This window comes from Nansenia antarctica (assembly GCF_963989245.1).
Source record: "Nansenia antarctica genome assembly, chromosome: 9".
NCBI lineage: Eukaryota > Metazoa > Chordata > Actinopteri > Argentiniformes > Microstomatidae > Nansenia > Nansenia antarctica.
The window spans coordinates 15,579,915-15,606,722 of NC_137679.1; the positions used below are offsets into that span (position 1 = coordinate 15,579,915).

The 26,808-nt window shown below is 45.5% G+C and overlaps 2 protein-coding genes across 2 annotated transcripts in view; both read left to right on the forward strand.

The window, feature by feature from the left end:
- Positions 1-2,201, forward strand: part of ranbp10 (RAN binding protein 10) — a 21,270-nt gene extending 19,069 nt beyond the window's left edge. The window contains exons 12-15 of the mRNA XM_080539890.1: positions 286-425; positions 1,344-1,455; positions 1,754-1,888; positions 2,094-2,201. Coding sequence (XP_080396016.1) covers positions 286-425; positions 1,344-1,455; positions 1,754-1,884 — 383 coding nt within the window. The 3' untranslated portion in view covers positions 1,885-1,888; positions 2,094-2,201. The remainder of the gene's footprint in view (positions 1-285; positions 426-1,343; positions 1,456-1,753; positions 1,889-2,093) is intronic.
- Positions 2,202-9,865: 7,664 nt separating this feature from the next.
- LOC308165139 (ceramide kinase-like) overlaps positions 9,866-26,808 on the forward strand; it is a 28,221-nt gene continuing 11,278 nt past the window's right edge. The window contains exons 1-2 of the mRNA XM_080539248.1: positions 9,866-10,121; positions 26,616-26,753. Coding sequence (XP_080395374.1) covers positions 9,968-10,121; positions 26,616-26,753 — 292 coding nt within the window. The 5' untranslated portion in view covers positions 9,866-9,967. The remainder of the gene's footprint in view (positions 10,122-26,615; positions 26,754-26,808) is intronic.

Below are 26,808 nucleotides of genomic sequence, written 5' to 3' on the forward strand. Positions count from 1 at the left end.
GAGAATCAGAATATGTCTCACGCCACAACAAGGAAGGATTACCTTTTTCTTTTTAATGTTTTTTTATTTACAGAGAAACTATACAGAGGGGTAGAGGGGATGAAGAGGTCTTATTTACAGTAGAGACACTGTATGGGGGGGTAGAGGGGATGAAATAGGGGATGAATTATTTCCCCCACTGTACACACACACATGCACACACACACACACACACGCACATACACATACACAGGAGATTGTGGTAATCGTGTGTGTGTGTGTGTGTGTGTGTGTGTGTGTGTGTAGAGGAGGGCTCCAGACAGCTGTGCGGGGGGAACCAGGAGGCCACAGAGAGGATGATCCAGTTCGGCCGGGAGCTTCAGGCTCTGAACGAACAGCTGAGTCAAGACTACGGGAAGAACGCTACACACAAGAAGATGCTGCAGGTAGGGAGAGGGAGGGAGGGGACGGGGAGAGGTAGAGGGAGGGCGGTAGAGGGGAGGGGGGAGAGGGAGGAAGGGGGGGAGGGGGGTGGAGGGAGAGGGAGGGAGGGAGGGGGGGCGGGAGAGGGGAGGGAGGGAGCTGGAGGGGGGAGGGAGGGAGGGAGGGAGGGGGGGCGGGAGAGGGGAGGGAGGGGGAGGGAGGAGGCATTCAACACAGATTTGAAGTCTGTTAATATTACTATATATATCTGTCTATATATGGATCTATATTGTCGAAATGACTGAACAGTTGAATAACAAAAACCGTTGTATTGAAAATGGGCAACTGACCCAGCGAAGGGGATGAAAACAGGAAGCTTAGCGAGAAAACAAAATCATTATTTTAAGGATATAAACGGTTGTTTGAGATTGCGAATGAGCTGCAAATACTTTTGTTAAATACCAAAATATATCATGATTTTACAGTTTAAATGTTATTTCCCAGAAATCGTTAAAACGGGTTTGACCTGCCTACTCTAATATTGCCCCCCCTCCATCCAGCATTAATAATGCTGATATGTTGATTCTTGCTGCTATTAATTAACAACTACTATATACAGTGATGAAGTATGTGAACTCCTTGTGCAATAAAGATTTTGTTTGTTTTTACCATGAAATCTTTATTTAATCAGAACCAGTCTTTTTTATCTGACATAACAGGTTTATATTTATCAATTCCATATGTTGGTTTAGAGGGAATCATGTGTGTAGTAGGAAAATATACCCTCCAGGATGTAGTCTGACTCCTGGTCCTAACCCTCCACGGTGTACTCTGACCCCTGGTCCTAACCCTCCAGGATGTACTCTGACCCCTCCCCTTTCTGTCCCCTCTCTGACCCCTCTCTGACCCCTCCCCTCCCCTCTCTGGCCCCTCCCCTCCAGGATGCGTTCAGCCTGCTGGCCTACTCTGACCCCTGGTCCTGCCCCGTGGGACAGCAGCTGGACCCCATGCAGAGAGAGGCCATCTGCTCCGCACTCAACAGCGCTATCCTGGGTACACACACACACACACACACACACACACATACTGTACACACACACACACACACACACACACACATATACTGTACACACACACACACACACACACACACTTATACTGTACACACACACACACATACACACACACATACACACACACACACATACTGTGTACACACACACCCACACACACATATACAAACACACCTACTGTACATACACACACACCCTGCTGACGTGTTTCTGTTTCCGTGTGTGCGTGTGCGTGTGCGTGTGTGTGTGTGTGTGTGTGTGTGTGTGTGTGTGTGCAGAGTCCCAGGACCTCCCCAAGCAGCCGCCCCTGGTCTTGGCGCTGGGCCAGGCCACAGAGTGCGTCCAGCTGATGGCCCGCGTCCGCTCAGGGTCCTGCAGCTTCGCCACCGTGGACCACTTCTTACACTGACCAGGTACACACACACACACACACACACACCATGGACCACTTCTTACACTGACCAGGTACACACACACACACACACACACACACACACACACACACACACACACACACACACACACACACCATGGACCACTTCTTACACTGACCCAGGTACACACACACACACACATAGGTGGATGAGGGATGACCTTTGACCTTTTGTCTCTCTGCAGAGGTGGTGTTAAGGAGCGCCAAGGGGAGGAGCTTCCAGCAGGTTGCTACGGTGACGGGAGGAGAGCATGTGTGTGATTGGTTGGTGTGTCTGAGCCACGGAGGAGGGGGATGGCTTCCTTTTAATTTAGGATGAAAACAAACGTGTGACTATTTAAAGATGATTACTCTGATTCTGTTCTAGTCATTTTCTAGTTTTTATTTTGTTGTTGTTTGTTGTGCTCATCATGGAAAAAAACTAAACAAATTCCGTTATTTTTGTGTCAATGGGTGATGTCACCTCCATCCTCAGTGTTCTAAACACCATCATCATCATCATCATCATCATCATGATATCATAGTCATCCTCAGTGGCATGCTATGTCTTCACCACCATCACTGCTCAGATAAACTCAGAAAAATGTATTGATTATTTCTCTGTTGTGACATGCTAATTGGCATTGTATTTTATATTTTTGGAAAGCCTGTTAATTTACCTTTACAATGATGTCCAACTTGTAAGAATCCTGCAGTGGGATGTGCAGCACAGCTGATTGTGTGGGTAGCTTTCCAAAATTCCCAAATTCTCTGCCAATGCTAAACAGTGTATTCTACTGTTGGTATTGACTCTTGTTTTGAGTTGTTTGGTGGATCGGATGATTAAGCTCTCTATCAATAACAAGGAACAAACAAGACATATTGGCAATTTTACAATTTATTCGTTGAATACACCGTCAGGAGCCTCAGTAACCGGTGGAAGATCCATACACAGTCACAGCTTGGCACCTCCTCCTCACGCTGCTCACCTACCTGGTCACACGCTGCTGTGGGATGGCGTTCCATTCCTCAACCAGGAGTCGTTGCAGGTCATCCAGCGTGGTTGTGTTGGTCACTCTAACACTTAGCCCAAGCTGATCCCACAAGTGTTCAATTGGGTTGAGGTCTGGTCTCTTGGCACGCTATTCCATTCTCTCTACTCCCACATTCTGGAGGTAGTCTGTGATAACCCTGGCTCTGTGATAACCCTGGCTCTATGGGGGTGAGCCTTGTCATCTTGGAGGATGGACTTAGGTTCCAGATTGTGGAGGTATGGGATCGCCACTGGCTGCAGAATCTCGATATCTCACTGCATTGAGAGGGTCTTAAATGTTGACCAGCCTTGTTCTGCCAGTGATGGAGGTGTCAGGCTGTTGTTTCAGGCTTTACAACCATATAAATTACAATGCCAATTAGCAAACAACAGAGAAATAGTCGACCAAACACAAATTCCCCCCCCCCAAAAAAATCAGAGTTTATTTCCAGATGTTTCAGAGAGGGTGGGCGTGGTTGTCTTGGTGTGGAGGGATGTAGAGGAGAGGGGGAGGGGGAGGAGGTGTGTGCGACCACACTGTGTTGTTGTTTAGACTGTTACACTGTTCACACAAACGTTACCATCCCATGATTGCTGTGTTCCCATGGAGACCCAACCTGTCTGTGTTCCCATGGAGACCTGGCTGTAAACCTGTCTGTCAGCGTTCTGGGCTTCCTGTTACTGTCTACCCTGCTTAGAGGACTGACCCTCCCTAACCCTAACCCTGGCTTTCTGTGACTGTCTACCCTGAGACGACTGACCCTCCCTAACCCTAACCCTGGCTTCCTGTCACTGTCTACCCTGCTTAGAGGATGGGAGGGACAAGAGAGAACTGTAGAACCTCTAGAAGTCCAGAACCTCTAGGTTTCTTTCAAACAAGGTCGATGGCTTTTGGAGTTCATAATAGTTTATTCACCCAAAGTGTTTATTTATATTTTGAGATGATTCATTATACAGTAGAACTTAATTGACTAATATATAAATGGGGGTGTGTGTGTGTTTGAGTGTTTGTGTGTTTGAGTGTGTGTGTGTGTGTGTGTGTGTGTGTGTGTGTGTGTGTGTCATGCCAGGAGATTTCTGTTTTCTCCTATTAGACACCTAACGGTCCTAGAAACAACAGCCTCCCAGCTAGACACACCCACACCTATAGGCCACACCTCCTAGACACACCCACACCTATAGGCCACACCTCCTAGACACACCCACACCTATAGGCCACACCTCCTAGACACACCTGTAGGCCACACCTCCTAGACACACCTGTAGGCCACACCTCCTAGACACACCTGTAGGCCACACCTCCTAGACACACCTGTAGGCCACACCTCCTAGACACACCTGTAGGCCACACCTCCTAGACACACCTGTAGGCCACACCTCCTAGACACACCTGTAGGCCACACCTCCTAGACACACCTGTAGGCCACACCTCCTAGACACACCTGTAGGCCACACCTCCTAGACACACCTGTAGGCCACACCTCCTAGACACACCTGTAGGCCACACCTCCTAGACACACCTGTAGGCCACACCTCCTAGACACACCTGTAGGCCACACCTCCTAGACACACCTGTAGGCCACACCTCCTAGACACACCTGTAGGCCACACCTCCTAGACACACCTGTAGGCCACACCTCCCAGACACACCTGTAGGCCACACCTCCTAGACACACCTTTAGACCACACCTCCCAGACAGCTCCATACCACACCTCCAGGGTTGGGGTTAGTGTTCCCTCTCCTGTTTCTAACTCTATGGTTGAGGATGACAGACAACAAGCTGTGCACAATGGACTTCTGTTTCTGATTTTAATTTCATCTTGAGTTTTGACTTTAGCAATTGTGAAATGAGTTACCCTCTACTTAGCATGACACTTTTAAAACCTTTAAAACCATATAAAAAAAGAAAAAAATATATTATTAAAAAAATACATATGTACTGGAAACATGATAAAGAAATATTGTATTCTGTTTAATTTGGACAGAATTATTTTTATTAAAATACACATCCATAAGCATATGTATGGCCTCTTGTCATTATTTTGTGCCGCTGAACGATTGGGGTTGAGGAGGGGTGTGGGGGGGCTGGGAGTGTAGAGGAGGAGTCAGAGTTGGGGGGTAGAGGAGTCAGAGTTGGGGGGTAGAGGAGGAGTCAGAGTTATGGGGTAGAGGAGGAGTCAGAGTTATGGGGTAGAGGAGGAGTCAGAGTTGGGGGGTAGAGGAGGAGTCAGAGTAAGGTGGTAGAGGAGGAGTCAGAGTTGGGGGTAGAGGAGGAGTCAGAGTTGGGGGGTAGAGGAGGAGTCAGAGTCAGGGGGTAGAGGAGGAGTCAGAGTTGGGGGGTAGAGGAGGAGTCAGAGTTAGGGGGTAGAGGAGGAGTCAGAGTTGGGGGGGTAGAGGAGGAGTCAGAGTCAGGGGGTAGAGGAGGAGTCAGAGTTGGGGGTAGAGGAGGAGTCAGAGTCGGGGGGTAGAGGAGGAGTCAGAGTTAGGTGGTAGTAGAGGAGGAGTCAGAGTTGGGGGGTAGAGGAGGAGTCAGAGTTGGGGGGTAGAGGAGGAGTCAGAGTTGGGGGGTAGAGGAGGAGTCAGAGTTGGGGGGTAGAGGAGGAGTCAGTTGGGGGGTAGAGGAGGAGTCAGAGTTGGGGGGGTAGAGGAGGAGTCAGAGTTGGGGGGTAGAGGAGGAGTCAGAGTTGGGGGTAGAGGAGGAGTCAGGGTTAGGGGGTAGAGGAGGAGTCAGAGTTGGGGGGTAGAGGAGGAGTCAGAGTTGGGGGGTAGAGGAGGAGTCAGAGTTGGGGGGGTAGGGGAGGAGTCAGAGTCAGGGGGTAGAGGAGGAGTCAGGGTTGGGGGGTAGAGGAGGAGTCAGAGTTAGGGGGTAGAGGAGGAGTCAGGGTTGGGGGGTAGATGAGGAGTCAGAGTTGGGGGTAGAGGAGGAGTCAGAGTTGGGGGGTAGAGGAGGAGTCAGAGTTAGGGGGTAGAGGAGGAGTCAGGGTTGGGGGGTAGATGAGGAGTCAGAGTTGGGGGTAGAGGAGGAGTCAGAGTTGGGGGGTAGATGAGGAGTCAGAGTTGGGGGTAGAGGAGGAGTCAGAGTTGGGGGGTAGAGGAGGAGTCAGAGTTAGGGGGTAGAGGAGGAGTCAGAGTTAGGGGGTAGAGGAGGAGTCAGAGTTGGGGGGTAGAGGAGGAGTCAGAGTTGGGGGTAGAGGAGGAGTCAGAGTTGGGGGGTAGAGGAGGAGTCAGAGTTGGGGGGTAGAGGAGGAGTCAGAGTTGGGGGGTAGAGGAGGAGTCAGAGTTGGGGGTAGAGGAGGAGTCAGGGTTAGGGGGTAGAGGAGGAGTCAGAGTTAGGGGGTAGAGGAGGAGTCAGAGTTGGGGGGTAGAGGAGGAGTCAGAGTTGGGGGGTAGAGGAGGAGTCAGAGTTGGGGGGGTAGAGGAGGAGTCAGAGTTAGGGGGTAGAGGAGGAGTCAGAGTCAGGGGGTAGAGGAGGAGTCAGAGTTGGAGGGTAGAGGAGGAGTCAGAGTCAGGGGGTAGAGGAGGAGTCAGGGTTAGGGGGTAGAGGAGGAGTCAGAGTTGGAGGGTAGAGGAGGAGTCAGAGTTAGGGGGTAGAGGAGGAGTCAGAGTTAGGGGGTAGAGGAGGAGTCAGAGTTGGGGGGTAGAGGAGGAGTCAGAGTCAGGGGGTAGAGGAGGAGTCAGGGTTAGGGGGTAGAGGAGGAGTCAGAGGTGGGTGGTAGAGGAGGAGTCAGAGTTGGAGGGTAGAGGAGGAGTCAGAGTTAGGGGGTAGAGGAGGAGTCAGAGTTAGGGGGTAGAGGAGGAGTCAGAGTCAGGGGGTAGAGGAGGAGTCAGAGGTGGGTGGTAGAGGAGGAGTCAGAGTTGGAGGGTAGAGGAGGAGTCAGAGTTAGGGGGTAGAGGAGGAGTCAGAGTTGGGGGTAGAGGAGGAGTCAGAGTTGGGGGGGTAGAGGAGGAGTCAGAGTTGGGGGGTAGAGGAGGAGTCAGAGTTGGGGGGTAGAGGAGGAGTCAGAGTTGGGGGGTAGAGGAGGAGTCAGAGTTGGGGGTAGAGGAGGAGTCAGAGTTAGGGGGTAGAGGAGGAGTCAGAGTTAGGGGGTAGAGGAGGAGTCAGGGGGTAGAGGAGGAGTCAGAGTCAGGGGGTAGAGGAGGAGTCAGAGTTGGGGGGTAGAGGAGGAGTCAGAGTTAGATGGTAGAGGAGGAGTCAGAGTTGGGGGGTAGAGGAGGAGTCAGGGTTGGGGGGTAGAGGAGGAGTCAGAGTTGGGGGTAGAGGAGGAGTCAGAGTTGGGGGTAGAGGAGGAGTCAGAGTTGGGGGGTAGAGGAGGAGTCAGGGTTAGGGGGTAGAGGAGGAGTCAGAGTTGGGGGGTAGAGGAGGAGTCAGAGTCAGGGGGTAGAGGAGGAGTCAGAGTTGGGGGGTAGAGGAGGAGTCAGAGTTGGGGGGTAGAAGAGGAGTCAGAGTTAGGGGGTAGAGGAGGAGTCAGAGTTAGGGGGTAGAGGAGGAGTCAGAGTTATGGGGTAGAGGAGGAGTCAGAGTTAGGGGGTAGAGGAGGAGTCAGGGTTAGGGGGTAGAGGAGGAGTCAGGGTTAGGGGGTAGAGGAGGAGTCAGAGTTGGGGGGTAGAGGAGGAGTCAGAGTTGGGGGGTAGAAGAGGAGTCAGAGTTGGGGGGGTAGAGGAGGAGTCAGAGTTAGGGGGTAGAGGAGGAGTCAGAGTTAGGGGGTAGAGGAGGAGTCAGAGTTAGGGGGTAGAGGAGGAGTCAGGGTTAGGGGGTAGAGGAGGAGTCAGGGTTAGGGGGTAGAGGAGGAGTCAGAGTTGGGGGGTAGAGGAGGAGTCAGAGTTGGGGGGTAGAGGAGGAGTCAGAGTTGGGGGGTAGAGGAGGAGTCAGAGTTGGAGGGTAGAGGAGGAGTCAGAGTTAGGGGGTAGAGGAGGAGTCAGAGTTGGAGGGTAGAGGAGGAGTCAGAGTTGGGGGGAGTTTATTATTTGAATGTTGCTTTCATTACTTGATGATCTCTTATCTTGTTTAGGAGCACTTTGTAACTAACTAAGAATTATTCCCCCCAGCCATTCTCTCCCCTTCCTCATTAGAACCCATTTATCAGGCATTCTCAATGCTGTGTATTACACTCTGCTCAAGACGTCACCCTCAACATTGATGACTTCACTGTCTCCACATCAAGCCAGGTCCATAACCTTTGTGTTACCCTGGTCTCCGCCCCCTCTCATTTGAACCTCATGTCAAACACATGGCTAAAATTGCCTTCTTCCATCGCCTGTCTCCGACCATCCCTGTCCTTCAGTGATACAGAGATCCTCATCCATGCATTTGTTAACTCCAGTCAGGACTACTGGAACAGTGTTTGGCGCCACCAACAGTCCTCAACAAACTCCAACATGTTCAGAACTAATTTGCCCGCTTGCTCACTAGAACCCACTCCAGAGACCACATCACCCCAGTGCTCCAAAACTGGCACCGAGTTGGATTTAGGATTCAGTTTAAGTTCTTAACAACATGGCACCTCTCTAACCTCCTCCTCCAGCACACCCCTACCTGCAGTCTCCGGTCAGCTGATGCCAACCTTCTTGTCCCCATCAAAAGGACTAAACACTGGACCTGGGGGGACTGTACTTTCTCTGCTGCAACCTCTTTGGAACACTCCCACAACACATCAAATAATCCAGCATGCTCTCCTCCTTCAAAGTTCCCCCAAAACCCATCTTTTTAGACTGCTATATTAAAAGAATGATCTTTATTGTTATTTTTACTGATTGCTTTTGTTTTACTTTTAATGTATCAATCTATTCTTATTCTCTCCATGGAATGTAGTGTATTTGAGTACTGAGAAAAGCGCTATACAAAATAAATGCATTATTACTGTAGTTCTTTATAAACCTATTTCCTGACAAGCAGCAACTGTATTGATGCATGTGGTGTTGTAGTGTATGGAATTTCTCCTTAGTGGACAGACAGACACTTTAAATAATAACTAAATATTCCATTAGTTCCAGTCTAAGACCAATTTAATAAGATGGTTGATTAAAATCCTATTCAGCTGCCCATAGCAGAAGTGGAAAAAAAACGTCTTCATTGTTAAAATCAACACATTGTGCAATGTAGTCTTCTTCATGGTTTCCATTCTCTTAAGATGGTTGATGATTACACATCCAACTTCCATTTTAGATGACCAGCAAATTTGTGAAACCAAAAATCTGTAGCTTGGCAGGCTACCAGTTCTTCTGTTACACAACAATGAGCTGAATTTGCCTTTTGTAAGTCACAGGCTTCATTCATTCCAGGGGAGATTCAATTACAAGCCATCTCCATTACAGTCTACAGACCTCTTGTGACCAATGCATTAGATATCCACACCATGAATCCACGAATTACACAACGTCCCATTGCTGATTAAATGAGATAGACGGTTATTGATTAAATGAGAAGATTATTGCTGTCAAATGAGACAATAATGTTATAATATCTCCTTAAAGGGCTTGGAGATCACAGTTCTGTTGAAACAATGTGAGATGACGTGTTTAAATACATATTAATGAAACGGTTAGGCGTACCTATAATCTAAAAGCACACACTGTTTTGTGGGCTGGAAGTAAATGATTCATAGCTGATTGTATAACATTAACAGTAGGGTTATGAAATAAATGTCTTGGTCAATAAAATGGCATTAAGGCCTGGCAGGTGTTTGAAGTAATTGTTTTATCATAATAATATTAATAATCTGAAACACAATAGCATGTATTCCATTTTATTTAAGTAATCCAAAAGTGGTTATGCTGTTGAAATGAAGCTCCTATTATTATTCCAAACTCCCTCACGGAAATTAGAATACGTGGTGACGACGTGCGCACAATTCAGACCGTCCCTTTAGTTGAATGAAAGAAGCCGCTAACCAATTGTGGCAACGGTGTTGTCGAAAACAACCATTGTTTCCTATTCCGACAAAGGGTCCCGGTAACTCGATACAACTAAAGATGCTGAACATGAGATAACATATATACATATATACACTCCCTCGGTCTTCCAAGTGCGCTGGCGTCTTGAAGTAGAGATGGAAAAACAGCAGAGGTTATTGTCATCGCAGCTCCTGCTAAAAAACGGTGTTTTCGAGGTCTCGCTAAACCGTGCGCTTTTGACATGGAAAGAGCTGGCGACAAAGAAAAAACGCGTTTCGGCAGCAGGCATTCATCATCCTCTCAAAGTCGGTAAGTGACACATGGCATGTAAACAATATCCCGTCCAGGTTTGAAGGACACTGTGGGGTGGACAAAGGACAGGGGGGTGAACTGGTCAGGGTAGCGCTTTTAGACTATTGTATATCCAGAATGTTTGTCAGAATGGTTTATACGGACAACTTTGATGTTTTTTTGTAAGAGACCACCATTTTATAAAAGTGCACCCTAAATGTCGAGGAGCTGCCGAACGTCCTGTCCGAGAACATCAAAGAGCACATCAGCATGAGAATGGGTGTTCTGGGAACAATAATAAGCGGCCGTGAAGCATTCCGGTTTCGATTTCTTGACTTCAAAATAAAAGCGCGAGGTAAGAGATCAAATATTGTGATCGCATCACTTTACAGTTATCATACTTTTTTATGACATAAGAAAATAGAAAATAGAAAGAATTATATAGACCTACAATTCCCCCCCCCCCCAAAAGTTATAGTACTCATTATAATTTACATTTTCATTTCACATTTTTTACATTACAATTTTGCACATGAAAGAGGAAGCATTTAGTTTGTAGCTCTATACTCCACTCTCTACTACAATAGTTTGGATTTGTAATCCAACAATTACTATGGGGACAAAGTAGAGATTCTCAGCTTTAATTCAATGTTTCTTTTTCAGATTGGGTTCAACATACCGGTAGTGCAATATGTTTTTAAAGTTACAAAATGTTTTTAAACATCCCCCTATTTCAGGGCTCCAAGAGAATTTGAAAAAAAAGAATATACTGTCCAAATAAAATACTCATGTTTAGTATTTAGTCAATCCTTTGTATGCAATAACTGCCAGTCACTGACCCCACCAGATACTGGGTATATTCTCTGCCAGGACTGGACTGCAGCCTCTTCAGTTGTTGTCAACAGGAAATGAAATGAATGTTACGTTGGATTTAAATCTGAAGATTGACATGGCCAGTCAAGAACTTTCTGCTTTTTGGCCCTGAAAAACATACCCACATTTGGTCATTGTCTTACTGTATGATGCAGCGCCATCCAATTAATTTGGAGGCATTTTGCTTGTACTCGAGCTGACGAGATGTTTATGTACACTTCAGAATACATTATGCTTCAGCTGTCAGCAGTAACATCATCAATTCAGACAGAAGTTAGTCAGTTCTTGTGGCAGCTATACATGCCCAAATCATAGCAATCCCATAGTAGCATTTTTCACAGATGAGGTGGTATTGCTGTCAATCTTGGGCAGATCCCTTTTTCCCTCCAAATTTGCAGCTGGTACATGATAATATTATTTTGATCTGTCCACAAGAACGTCTGTAGTTCGGCTAGTGACGTATTCTGCTGAGGGAAGTCTCTGACACATTCACGCCTACCTCCTGGAGAGTGTTCCTGATCTGTGGGACAGTTGTGGGACAGTTGTTTTCTGTTTTTTTTACCAGCCCGTTTGCGATAGCTGTGGTTCCTTTTCTTCGTCTTTTTTTTTAATGATGTTCCAAACTTTTGATTTTGGCAAGGCTAAGGCTTTGCGTATGTTTCAGATATTTTTTTTCTCCAAATATGAAACCAATATGTACACAAAAACCAACAAATAAAAGCTGAGAATCTCTCTTTACCTAACAGTACAGAGGTCAAAAACACTTTTTTTGGTTATTTTTATTAGGTCTCTGTTTTTTTGTATTCCATTTGACCTATCTCAACATAAAATTACAACAGTTTCGGCCCAGGGTCGAAGAAAAAGTGTGCAGGGCACAAATCCAAGATGTCTGCAGTTTTACCTTTTTTGACCAAATGTACCTATTTTTCTACTAAATTAGCTTATGTCAAATTTAGGCTAAGACCTAAGCGAAACAAAACATTTAGGCTAAGACCTAAGCAAAACAAAAAATGACTCATTTATAGCCCACTCCTACTAATAGTAACTGTTTGATTTCAAATCCAAACGTTTGAGTGTATAGCCACAAGAAGAAAGCATACTTCACGGTTCCATTACTTATGCAGGGCACTGTTGGCCTATATTTTATAAAGAGTACTCATGTGTACTTGTGACATCCAGACGGTGAATTGGTCCACATGTCGGCATCCGATATAATGTTCAGACTTTTCTTTAGAAAAATGTAAATACATTTCTGTGTTGTTGAAAATCAATGATACACTCGCTAGTCAACTCAGCTTGTTTTGTGAGCATGCTAACAATGTTAAATAGTGTTAAAGTTAACTATTTAGCAGTGGGGATTACTCACCGAATCCATTGCATTGCAGTATTTTAGCTTGACTAGCTAGTTCGTGTTGTGATTTTCAACAAAACATTTTTTTTTCAAAATAAAAGTCTGAACATTTTGATTGGTTGCCGACTTGCGGCCCAAATGACCAGACTGTGTCTCATTTGTAATGCTATTCTACCCTGCATCACCCCAATCATTTAGCATAAATAATATATTGCCAGCACCTGTTACATGCCACAGGTGAGTTTAAATACAAATTAAAGGAGCATCACATGCTTGAAATACAATTATTTCTTACAATTCTCAATAATTTTCATTATATATACTGTATATAATAATTTTCCAGTTCATTTTTGGAATTGTGTGTGGAATGGTATCAGATTTGGCTTTTCCCCTGCTTTTTTGTGTTCCAATGCAAACAAAAGAAATAAACATGTGAATACCATACCATTGTTCTAGGAGAAGTGGTGCATTATCTACATGGAGTGGATTAAAGTTAGGACTGACAAGAAAGCGTTTCGTGCACTAAACCAACACAAAAGTTGTTTGTTATGTTTAAGATGTGTGTGTGTGTGTGATTGTGTGTTACCATTTTTAGGCTAGGGTTAGGGTCCAAGATTCTCTATGTACAAGTCTAAACTGCATGGATTGTCAAGATGTTTAAAATTATTATTATTATTATTATTATTATTTTGTTTGCCTCTTCGGCTCTATCTTCAAACTGTCTATCAGAATAATTTAATGTGATTCTCATTCAATGGTGGAATTGCAAATGAGATGCGTTTGAAAGGATGGTAAAACTAGAACATTTAAAGTTACAAGTTTAACACTATAACTGCAAGCGGCAATGGGGCGTGTTTCTACAGATATGCCCCCATAACCATAAATGGGTTGAGATTGACAGACACGGAGTAGACCTACAGACAGGACTAGTGGTTCTCATATTGGTGCATAAACCCAACCACAGTAACCCCACTGTTCCCCTTCAGGTTTCTGCTTTTCTAGGTTTCTATACAGACGCAAAGGAGAGTCAGGTAGGATCCCTCTTTCCACGCAGTGGAAGAGCTTAACAACGTCCATTCGCTAGAGGAGTAGTTTTAAATGCTAATGCCAGCTGTATTTGATGGGGTTCCTTTAAACATGAAGAAAAGTTGAACAGATTAAACTACGGTATATGCTTTTGCAAAATAGTTAACACCATATGAAGAATGCACACTGAATCAAGCTGGATCTGGTTCAGCTTGGGTCTGCCTGAAAACTACAAAAACATAGATTAATTTAGAGAGAGGGGTTGGAATACAAATAATCTAGTATTTCACCCCATTGGACATCAAATACAGCCGTGACCTGCTTCTGTAGAAGTCCCATAGCTCTAGTATGCTGTTGTTGAGGGGTAGTGGTGGCCTAGTAATTAGTGAGTTGGACTGGTGATCAGAAGGTCATGAGTTCAAATCCCACCTGGCAACACCAGCACTAGTAAGGCACTTGACTAAGGCACTTAGTAAATTACTCCCTGTAGTCTCTAATTGTGTTGGGATAAAACCATATACTAAACAGTAGAAATGTAAATGGTTCCTTGCTTAATTCAGCCAACAGTGATGTTCCCTTAGGATGAAATCATACTGGCTTTCTAAATGCCTCTGTATGTTCACAACCTTGGTAAGTACATTAGGCCAGTGTTTAAAAGGTTCATACTGCCAGGTCTACCTCAATGCCACTGCTGCAGCAGACACTAACATAAACATGAGAGAGAATGGTTGGTGATGCTTTGCCTTATCAGTTGCCTTATCTGATAGATTGTCAAAATCAAGTTTATTATAGCAGTTCATGAACTACAGAGATAAAGAATGAAAATGGTTTAAATATCAGGTTATCTTCAATTATCCTTATCCATTTTGCTGTCATTGTCGGTGTTGTTATCAGTTACTGGTCGCAGTAAATTCTTCTTTATTGTAAAAAGTAGTCCAAACCCTTAAAACCATATACGTTTTTTTTAAGGGGGTTCACAGCCATGTCCTGCAATCTAAACTCTTGAATAGAGCCAATGTATATTAACATTCAGAGCCTGAATTGGACTGGCAGGGGAAATGTTATCTATAATGTCATACAGCCTAGGTAATTGTTCTATAAAATCGACCGGAAATTCAAAAGCCTGACTACTGTTTCAATGAAAATTCCTCACATCATTCTGTAATCCATAGGTTACAATACCAAAGTACATTTTTCGCAATTCTTTTCAAAATACCTCAAACATTTCCACTGTCGCTGCCAAATTAGAGCTTCGGTAGAAATATTGTGTGATGACTACAACACATGAGTTGAGGTTTTTTTGGAGTTGGTCCCCATTAATATACCTTGATAGCCTATTTTCTCTCTTATCTCACCATTCATGATCTTCTCTTCCTCTCTGTCCCTCATTCTGGCCTCACTTGCTCATTGTCATTATCCCTTGAATTCCCTTCTCTGATGTATTCTTGTCATTCCACATAGCATGTAATGTAATGTGATTTGATTTAACTCATGAAAAAACTATTTGAAATTGCTCCCAATGAGTGGGCCGGCGCCTTGCATGGTAGCTTGCCGCCATTGGTGTGTGAATGTGTGTGTGAATGGGTGAATGAGAGGCCGTTGTAAAGCGCTTTGGAATAAGGCGCTATATAAGTCAGTCCATTTACCATTTAAATACGTTCAACCTGGCAAGCACCTCACTGGAAGCACGCTGAAATGCAAAATCAATGGGAAAAACATTATATCACTATGAGTTAATCAAAATGCAATTTCAGATTTTCTACCTGCCCCAACCATTCAGTGGTCGAGGAACACTGCCACATCTCTTCCATGTCAAGTGTGACAGACATGACTTGTCCTAAATGTAGGCTTATCCAAGGACGTCATTTAGAATTTCTCCAACCAGACAATAATTTGTCCTCCAAATTAAACAGCACTTACTGTATGTGATATTATATAATGCACCCAGAGTACTATTAAACTCTACTCAATGTGCCTTGTGCTAACAGAGAACAAGCTCTACTTTTCTGTCCAGAATGGCTCTTAAATGTCATGCAAATCCAAGGCTTTTACTTTAAAAGGCAATAGCTCATACATGCTCATTGTGTTTCGAATGAGCATGTGCATCACATCAACTAATATTTTGCTGTGTAATTACATCATAAACTAGAGAAAAAGGTTAATACCGGTACTTGGCTTCCATTCATATCCCCCATAGAGATGAGAGCCAGCTGTTCACTGTAGCTACCTGTTGCAAACAAACAATTACACTCATACATCCTGTTGTTGGTGGTTCCTCATTAATTATGATGTTGTAGTGACCGCTCGTTAGTGAGCAGAGTATTCGTAATTCACGGCGTTCCAGCCTGTACAAAGCACTGTTGATATGTTTGTGTTTACTCAATCACCCAGGTTGCTTAGCGGGTGATATGACGGGATATAAGTGGGACAAAGATGGATGAATGTTGTTGTTGTCAGTACGCATGCAGAGAGTGAGAATAAAGCACATGATTGTTTTTCTACCGGCAAACCGACTACATCGTCCAGTTATTGCCGTCACTCCTACATTGGTGACCCTGACATTCTCTCGAACGTTTTCGGAGATCATTTGAACATGACAACAAACGCAGTTTCACTCAAGCTGCCCGTTTTTTGGGAACAAAATGCCAACGCATGGTTTGCACAAGCTGAAGCTCAATTCGCCCTCAGGGATATTACCGTGGATCATACCAAATACTACTACGTGGTAGCAGCTTTAACCAATTCAACGGCAGCGAGAGTGGTGAGTCTTATTGAAAACCCACCGGCACAGCACAAATATGTTACCTTGAAGGCGCACCTCATAGATACGTTTTGTTTGTCTGAATCTGAACGTGCACGCCAGCTCCTCTCTCTCCCTGGGCTCGGTGACACGAAACCCTCTGAACTGATGGACCACATGCTAGCTTTGCTGGGCGACCATCAGCCGTGTTTTCTTTTTAAAGAGCTTTTTCTGCAACAGTTACCAGACCAGGTTCGTTTTTCAATGGCTAATTCCATCAAAACAGACTTTCGTCAGCTAGCCAAGGAAGCGGATATATTTTTCTCAGCTGGGAAGAAGTGTTTTACAGCCACCATGGATGAGTTTGGGTTCCAACCACTCTCCATCTCCGCTACTGCTGTGGCCCGACGGGTGAGGCCGTCGGGGTTGTGCTTTTACCATATGAAATTCGGGGACAAAGCTAAGAAGTGCCTACCACCATGCAACTACAGTGTGTCGGGAAACGCACAGGCCGCCACTCATTAGCAGCTGTGGGTGCCGGCCATTCTGCAGGCTTGCTGTACGTCACTGACTCCCTCTCCGGCCGCCGTTTTCTGTGTGACACAGGTGCCCAGGTGAGCGTGCTGCCCGTATCGGCAATAGACATTAAAACAGGGAAACAAGGACCCTCCCTTGAGGCTGCCAATGGCAGTGCTATCGCTACCTTCGGCAGGCGCACTGTGGGTTTGTGTTTTGCTGACCAGCGTTTTACCTGGAGTTTTGTGTTGGCCAAAGTGTCTACTCCCCTCTTAGGCGCTGACTTTCTCTGCGCTAACAGCCTCCTGGTGGACGTGGGGAACCGCCGACTCGTCAACGCTGAGACATTCGGCTCTTTGTCATGTGAGCGCAGTGACGCAGCCACAATGAAGCTGTCCTGTGCTGTCTCGCCGGCTGACGATTTTTCTCCTCTTCTATTGGAGTTCTCAGACATCACAACACCTACCTTCTCGGCTGCTACCACCAAACACGGCGTCATGCATTACATCTCCACGGAAGGCCCACCAGTGCATGCCAGGGCCCGTCGCCTCGACCCACACAAGCTCACCATCGCGAAAGAGGAGTTTGCAGCCATGGAGGCACTTGGCATCATTCGCCGTTCTGACAGTCCTTGGGCCTCGCCTCTCCATCTCGTTCCCAAGTCCAACGGAGGCTGGCGTCCGTGCGGCGACTACCGGCGTCTAAATGATGTCACCACACCTGACCGTTACCCCGTTCCACACATTCAAGACTTTTCAGCCCATCTAGCGGGCGCGTCTATTTTTTCTAAAGTGGATTTGGTACGGGGATACCACCAGGTGCCAGTTAGCCCTCAGGACGTCCCCAAGACAGCGGTTATAACACCATTCGGACTTTTTGAGTTTTTGAGGATGCCGTTTGGCCTCAAGAATGCTGCCCAGACCTTTCAGAGGTTGATGGACGCCATGCTGGGCAACCTCCCTTTTGTGTTTGTCTACCTAGACGATATCCTGGTAGCTAGCACGTCCAAGGCAGAGCACCTATCCCACCTCCGTCTCCTCTTCAGTCGCCTCCGGGAACATGGATTAATCATCAACCCAGCAAAGTGCCAGTTTGGACTGCCTGCCATGGATTTCCTCGGCCACCACATCACTACTGCTGGGGCGGTCCCGCTGCCATCAAAGGTGGACGCTGTGCTGCAGCTCCCACGCCCTACCAGCATTAGAGCTTTACAGGAGTTCCTGGGGATGGTGAATTTCTACCATCGATTCATCCCCCAGGCTGCCCACCTAATGCGACCCCTGTATGGGGCTCTCAAGGACAAGACCCCTAAGCACATCATCGCATGGTCCGACGAAATGTCAAAGGCATTCTCAGACACCAAGGAAGCCCTCGCGAGCGCGACCATGCTGACTCACCCCGTGCCTGAAGCTTCCGTGGCCTTGACAACTGATGCCTCAGATTATGCCGTTGGAGGCGTTTACGAACAGCTGGTCAAGGGGGTTTGGCAACCCCTGGCATTTTTCAGCCGACAACTCCGCTCCAGTGAGCAAAAATACAGCACCTTTGACCGAGAGCTCCTCGCTCTGTACTTGGCAGTCAGGCACTTCCGTTTCCTGCTGGAGGCTCGTCCATTCACAGTTTTTGTGGACCACAAACCCTTGATTTTTGCCATGGCTAAGGTGTCGGAGCCGTGGTCTGCCAGGCAGCAGCGTCATCTGGCTTATATCTCCGAGTTCACTACAGACATTCGGCATGTGGCGGGGAAGGACAACCCTGTAGCTGACTGCCTCTCTCGTGCCACTATCGGGGCTGTCCACCTCGGCATCGACTACGCCCATATGGCTGCGGATCAGGTTTCGGACCCAGACATCCAGGCATGCAGGACTGAAGTTTCTGGCCTCCAGTTGGCGGACATCCCCTTCAGTGACGACGGCACAACGCTGCTTTGTGACGTGTCCATGGAGCAGCCGCGCCCCGTGGTTCCACATGCATGGAGACGGCAAGTTTTCGAGGCCATACATGGCCTCTCACACCCAGGCAGGAAACCTTCGCAGCGCCTGATTGCGGCGAAATTCGTCTGGCCCAGGATGAAGGTTGACATTGGTGGGTGGGTCAACACCTGCGTGCCATGCCAACGTGCGAAGGTCCATCGTCATGTTAAGGCCCCGCTGGAGCGGTTCACGGTCCCAGAAAGACGCTTCGACCATGTCAACATTGATCTGGTGGGTCCCCTTCCCGCCTCCAGGGGGTACACTCACCTTCTGACGATGGTGGACAGGACCACCCGTTGGCCAGAGGCCGTCCCACTGACGGAGACTACCACAGCTGAGGTGGCCCGCGCATTCATCGGCACCTGGGTCTCCCGGTTTGGGGTCCCCTCAGACCTTTCCTCTGATCGGGGGGCCCAGTTCACTTCTGGCTTATGGACTTCCATTACTCAGCAGCTGGGTGTCTCCCTCCACCGCACTACGGCTTACCACCCACAGGCCAATGGCCTGTGTGAACGTTTTCACCGGTCCATGAAGGCTGCCCTTAAAGCCGATCTCCGGGGCGACGGCTGGGTCGACAGGCTTCCTTGGGTGATGCTGGGACTCCGTACTGCACCTAAGGAGGACCTCCTTTCGTCCTCTGCTGAGCTGGTGTACGGCCAACCCCTCCGGGTTCCGGGGGATTTCCTCCCCTGTGCTACGGTCCCCTGGTCAGCACCAGAACAGCGAAGTGCGCTGCTGGACAAGGCCAAGTCCTTCCGGCCGATCCCTACCTCATGCCATGGCGTTCCTAAGGTACGTGTCCCGCCTGATCTGAAGGCAGCGGGGTATGTCTTTATCCGCCAAGACGCCCATCGAGCCCCTCTGCAACCACCCTATGATGGTCCCTACCGGGTCGTGGAGACAGGCGACAAATCCTTTATTATCGACATGGGGGGTAGTAAGGAACGCATCTCGGTGGATCGCCTTAAGCCAGCTCATCTGGACTTGGACCGTCCCATCGAGGTGGCCCAACCGCCCCGCCGCGGTCGCCCCCCTGTTAAAACAGTCCCGACCCTAGCTCCTGCAGACCCCCTGCCCTGCCGTCCGAGGCCGGCCAAACGTCCGCCTGTTGTTTTTCCCCTGCCTCGGTCTCCTGTGCCTGCTCAAGGGCGCCAGAGTCGCTTTGGGCGAGTTATCAGAGTCCCTGACCGTTTTTTGGGGCCGGTTCTTGTGAATTCTGGGGGGACGTGTGTAGTGACCGCTCGTTAGTGAGCAGAGTATTCGTAATTCACGGCGTTCCAGCCTGTACAAAGCACTGTTGATATGTTTGTGTTTACTCAATCACCCAGGTTGCTTAGCGGGTGATATGACGGGATATAAGTGGGACAAAGATGGATGAATGTTGTTGTTGTCAGTACGCATGCAGAGAGTGAGAATAAAGCACATGATTGTTTTTCTACCGGCAAACCGACTACATCGTCCAGTTATTGCCGTCACTCCTACAATGTATTATTATTATTATTATTATTATTAATGATGCATGACGTTGTGATGTCATGTGATGTGTTAAGTCTGCGGGAAAAAAAGGAACTGCCCAAAATCCCCGGCATACCATCTCATCTGTGAAATATGGTGGAGTGGTGTTATGGTATGGGCGTGTATGACTTTGACTGGAACTGTACTTTCTAAATGGTGAAACTGAAATCTGAATGAAAAAAACATTGAATTATGGATGAATCTCTATTTTTACTCCATAGTAATTGTTTGATTTAAAAAATTACGATAAAAGAAAAGTCCTCTTTCCAATAGATTCAGATTCAATTTAATTGTCATTGCTATAGACAACAGCTAGGACCACAGGACAAGAACAAGAGAGAGAATCTGCTGTTCAACATTCTGTTTCATACCTGACTTTCAACCACAGCATTCCAACCACAAGAGCTGTTTGTAAGGGAGAACCAATCAGATATAATCCTGTCAATTCTAGTCATGTGACACCTCAGAATCAAAACATTCCAAGGCTTGTAAACATCACAGAGAGACCACAGTCATTTAGCCCATCGAGGGGGGAAGGGATCTCAAGAAGGTGTAGAATTGATGTCTCCCTCTTCACTTTCAATTACAGTGGACAACTTCAGGTCATACTGGAATGGGTTTCTTTAGGTGTTGCTCACCTATTAACTTCAATGAAACTTGTGAATATCCATTTATGGAAGATTCAAGTCCTTGCTGTAACATTTTAACTTGAAAAACAATGCGGTTTGTAAATATCTCAAATAGCGTCAATATAATTCTTAGAAAAAGGCAAGACCACACAGTTAAGGGTTAAGAGTTTTTCACAAGCCAATACATACAATTAAGGACAAGAACCATTGTACATTTGTTGTATTGTTTGTATACAATACAATGCTGTGCTTTCACATGAATGTTGTGCTTTTCACGTGAATTCTCTTAAAATTCCATGTACTGAGGACATGATTTATTAAGATGGAGGCATACCCATAAGATGGAGGCATACACATAAGATGGAGACATACATATGAGATGGAGGCATACACATAAGATTTGAGGAATGAAGAAGCAACACAAGTTTGCCTTTTGAATATGACTTTAATGAAAGACAATTGAAATTGCAATTAGTCTGATGAAAATGGAATGTAAATGTTTAGTAGGTAACTACAGTGACCGGGGTAATTATGGGGTTGTAATTAAGGAGTAAAGGAAGCCCGGTGGTAGTTGGAGTGGTTACTGTGTGGGAAGTTGTGGGACAGTTGAAGAGGGTTAGAGGGGTGCTTGTCTGGGGATAGTTAGTGGATGAGTGGGAGGTAGTTATATTGGTAGTCGGTTCCGGAAAGTTGTGTATTTCCAGAATGGCCAGGATTTAATATCTGAAAGAGAAAAAAAATCAACGGTCTGTTATCATTTGCGCAGATAAAATATAAATGACTCTGAAGTGATTTGAAAAGCCAAAAGGGTCATGTTTCGAATGCCCTGTAGAGCAGATAATGGAGAGCATACCTAATTTTAATTTAATTTAATTTTGCCATTTAGCAGACGCTTTTATCCAAAGCGACTTACATTTATGAATTACAGGGACATTCCCCCTGGAGTAACTGAGGGCTAAGTGCCTTACCCAAGGGCACACTAGTAGTGGTGTGGCTTCAGGCGGGATTTGAACTCACAACCTTCCGATCACAAGTCCAACTCACTATCCACTAGACCACCATTACCCCCGCAATACCTGCGTTTTGTTTAGTGGATGAGTGGGAGGTAGTTAGTATTGGTAGTCGGTTCCGGAAAGTTGTGTATTTCCAGAATGGCCAAGATTTAATATCTGAAAGAGAAAAAAAATCTATGCAGATAAAATATAAATGACTCTGAAGTGATTTGAAAAGCCAAAAGGATCATGTTTCGAATGCCCTGTAGAGCAGATAACGGAGAGCATACCTGCGTTTTGTTTCTCTTTATGGAAATCCCTCTCCATGCTCTCGCCTACGAACGCGAGGTTTGCCGCGATTACACTTGTCTTTTCTCTCTCCATGTCTATTTCCATCCTATCCACAGAATCTTCCGGAATCATCTCCTCTCTCTCCTTTATCTCCTCTCTCTCCTTTATCTCCTCTCTCTCCTTTATCTCCTCTCTCTCCTTTATCTCCTCTCTCTCCTCTCTCTCCTCTCTCTCCTTTATCTCCTCTCTCTTCTTTATCTCCTCTCTCTCCTTTATCTCCTCTCTCTCCTTTACCTCCTCTCTCTCCTTTATCTCCTCTCTCTCCTTTACCTCCTCTCTCTCCTTTATCTCCTCTCTCTCCTTTATCTCCTCTCTCTTCTTTATCTCCTCTCTCTCCTTTACCTCCTCTCTCTTCTTTATCTCCTCTCTCTTCTTTATCTCCTCTCTCTCCTTTATCTCCTCTCTCTCCTTTATCTCCTCTCTCTTCTTTATCTCCTCTCTCTCCTTTATCTCCTCTCTCTTCTTTATCTCCTCTCTCTCCTTTATCTCCTCTCTCTCCTTTACCTCCTCTCTCTCCTTTATCTCCTCTCTCTCCTTTATCTCCTCTCTCTTCTTTATCTCCTCTCTCTCCTTTATCTCCTCTCTCTCCTTTATCTCCTCTCTCTTCTTTATCTCCTCTCTCTCCTTTATCTCCTCTCTCTTCTTTATCTCCTCTCTCTCCTTTATCTCCTCTCTCTCCTTTACCTCCTCTCTCTCCTTTATCTCCTCTCTCTCCTTTATCTCCTCTCTCTTCTTTATCTCCTCTCTCTCCTTTATCTCCTCTCTCTCCTTTATCTCCTCTCTCTTCTTTATCTCCTCTCTCTCCTTTATCTCCTCTCTCTCCTTTATCTCCTCTCTCTCCTTTATCTCCTCTCTCTCCTTTATCTCCTCTCTCTCCTTTATCTCCTCTCTCTTCTTTATCTCCTCTCTCCTTTATCTCCTCTCTCTCCTTTATCTCCTCTCTCTCCTTTATCTCCTCTCTCTTCTTTACCTCCTCTCTCTCCTTTATCTCCTCTCTCTTCTTTATCTCCTCTCTCTTCTTTATCTCCTCTCTCTCCTTTATCTCCTCTCTCTCCTTTATCTCCTCTCTCTTCTTTATCTCCTCTCTCTCCTTTATCTCCTCTCTCTCCTTTATCTCCTCTCTCTCCTTTATCTCCTCTCTCTCCTTTATCTCCTCTCTCTTCTTTACCTCCTCTCTCTCCTTTACCTCCTCTCTCTCCTTTATCTCCTCTCTCTTCTTTACCTCCTCTCTCTTCTTTATCTCCTCCTCCTCTCTCTCCTTTACCTCCTCTCTCTCCTTTATCTCCTCTCTCTTCTTTATCTCCTCCTCCTCTCTCTCCTTTACCTCCTCTCTCTCCTTTATCTCCTCTCTCTCCTTTATCTCCTCTCTCTTCTTTACCTCCTCTCTCTCCTTTATCTCCTCTCTCTTCTTTATCTCCTCTCTCTCCTTTATCTCCTCTCTCTCCTTTACCTCCTCTCTCTCCTTTATCTCCTCTCTCTTCTTTACCTCCTCTCTCTTCTTTATCTCCTCTCTCTTCTTTACCTCCTCCTCCTCTCTCTTCTTTACCACCTCCTCCACCTACAATGATGAGAGAACAGAGTAAAAACAATGAACAGAAACGTTAATTGCTTCATGCGTGTCGTATATGCGCATTATATGCACATAGCGCATGTGGTCTACCTGTCAAGCCTAAAGTGCACTTTTATTTCTAATTCTTCTTCTCCCATACCAGTAGTCAAGCCTAAGAGATACATTTACATTTTGAAAGTATTTATTTATTTATTTATTTTTTACATTTGAAAGTGTTTTTTGTTTATGTATACTTTATATTATAAAATACCAGTCATATTCTGGAATGTGTCTGAATGTTAAAGTTCCATAAGTATAAGTAAAGTAATAGTATGTAAATACATCTAAAAAAAAATCCCCTTACGCACAAAACACATACCGAAACCGTGACCCCGAAAACCGAGGTTCATACCGAACTGGACCGTTGCTGCCCTAGTGTCTATGAATGTATTTGGCAAGACAGAACCCTTGTCTTTTCTGAGAATAAAACCATTCCGGAAACAGGAGATGGGCTCCTGCCCTAAGGTCCATTAGGCTCAAGGACCATCGGTTGTCAATAGGGGTGTAACGGATCACCTAACTCACGGATCGGATCGGGTCACGGTTTTTGAGTCACGGATCGGATCATTTTTCGGATCAACACAAAACATTTTTATTTTTTATAAAAACAGCTTTTTCCTTGAATTCTGTAAAAACACCACTTTTATTATGTGAAAAAACACAACAACATTCAAGATGTCAAAACTGGTAATATATATATATATATATAAAACATATTCTACACTCAAACATTACATATTATACTGAAATACACATTCAACTTAAATTATAAGTAGTGCAATATGAAAGAGGGAGGCGCCTGGTTGCAGCAGTGAATCGCTGGGCTCTTTAAAGCAGACGAATAAACATTTTTTTTTGCCACTTTTAACTAAATAATAAAGTGAACCCATATTTTGAACATGGTATTGTAGCAACCCTGTTCATTAATGTTCATTAATGCTTGAGTTCATGTTCATGTTCGCACTGTTACTGTGTTGTGTGCCAATGCACCCCTGTGATCGGTGGAGGTCACGGGAGGGGGCGGGTGCTGTGTGTGTGGTTGAGACGGTTGGGAGAGAGAGCTCCGGTGAACTAAGAAAGTTGTGTATGAGATAGTTTACAATTAAACGCACAGATTACATGAGAGAAGCTATCTGTCATTATTTCAACCTCTGTCCAAGTCGGGACGTTACAGTATGAAAAAAATGCCTTCATTATCAGAAGTTGTCGAGCTACCTAGTTGTCGACCAAGTAATTTGATTGGACAAGAGGCGTTCCTTGAATGCTGATCAGATTCCAGAGCGGATTTACGAACGCAGCCTTGTTGTTGTGGATTCCCAGCTTCACGTGTAGTGAGCAAACAACGGATTCTTTTTTTTCCGCATTATCAACCTATCATTGCGATTTAGAGTAAAACAAAGCCCGCAACTGTCGCGTCTATCTTTTCATGGCAACTCTACATTGTGATTTACAAGAGATATTAAGTAATATTATTACTTGTTAAAATTGTGCAATTGATCCGCGGTACACATGCGTGCTGAACCGTGGGGGGCGATCCGTTACACCCCTAGTTGTCAAGGCTACGTACCTTTTGTACAGTGGGATGTCCATGTCCGCCCTCCTGTAGTAGCTGGATCCAGAGAGTTGACTTCACCACGGAGCTGTTCTGCTCTGCGTTCGGGCCTCCCTCATCTGTGCTGGTATCCAACGCAGCAGCATCGTCCTTTGACACAATGACAGATACGGAAACATTGTTTGTTTCTTTTTATTATTAGTACTGGATCTTTTCAGTTTGTAAAGCATCTTTGAGTGTCTAGAAAAGCGCTATATAAGTCTAATGTATTATTATTATTATTATTATTATTATTATTATGATTGCATTTTTTACATTGCCTTTAAATGACTAAATAATTAAATTATGATTCTATAATGATTGGAGCACTTTGAGTTGCAACGTTTGCAGGAAAAACACTATACAAATAAAAGTTATTTGTAAAAAAAGTTATTATTATTATTATTATTAGGTAACTAAAAGGTATTTAAATACTCACAGGAGTATAAGTATCCATAATAGCTGATTTGAATACTCTCTCTTGTCTTGGGCCTGTGTAATGAGACGGTAGTAGTTTTCTATTTAAACTGTTAGCAATAGTCAACATTGAATGTTCGAGTGAATCACAAGAATGATCACAGCATGTGTGTAGGCTACAATATAACAAAAATATGATTCTAATTCTAAAATGTGTCATAATCCAGTTTGGTCACTGGATTGTGATGCGTCAAATGTTGCCATGACTACGCCCCTGGCCAGTTCACAGGTCTACAGATCACTGTTATTCGGTTGTTAAGTCGTGACGTGTTTCCGGGTCCAAAGTTGTAATAATAATTCATTATATTTATATAGCGCTTTTCCGAGGCTCAAAGACGCTGACAAATATGGGAAAAACGGGAAAGTGCTGTGTCCCTTGTTGTATGAATAGATCCAAGTCTAAAAAACAATTGAACTGTCATTCTACCGCTGTAGTACACTGGTACTCTGGTCCAGGGAATTTCTGGTTTGGACCCGGAAATTTCTAAACGTCACGTTTGACGTCAGACAAATAAAGTTTAAAACAATTCAGATTCCTCTAACCAGTTTGTCATGCATTTCTTTATTCCGACATTCTCTCCCCCAAAATACAAGTAAATACTCGTATTTTAAGGCAGTCTCTCTCACACACACATGCACAAACCTCTCTCACACACACACACACACTCTTACACACACACACACACACACACACACACACACATACACACACACACCTCTCTCCATCCCTATGTGTGTGGGTGACCCCCTTTAACCTTTGACCCCTGTCCCTCCTTCCAGAGTACCCTACCTGTGTGGGTGACCCCCTTTAACCTTTGACCCCTGTGTGTGTGTGTGTGTGTGTGTGCGTGTGTGTGTTTGTTAAACAGGTACCTGCCACACTGTTCCAGTGTCGGAGATCATTGCAGTGCGGGAGCTAGATGTGGACACCAGTGGAAGTAAAGATGATGGCAGGTGGCAGAAAATGCCCCAGAAACCGACGGAGGCCTACCCATTTGCATTCACAGGTAGACCTATGAGGCCCTTTTATCCTGTATTTCACATGTCAGTAACATCATTAAC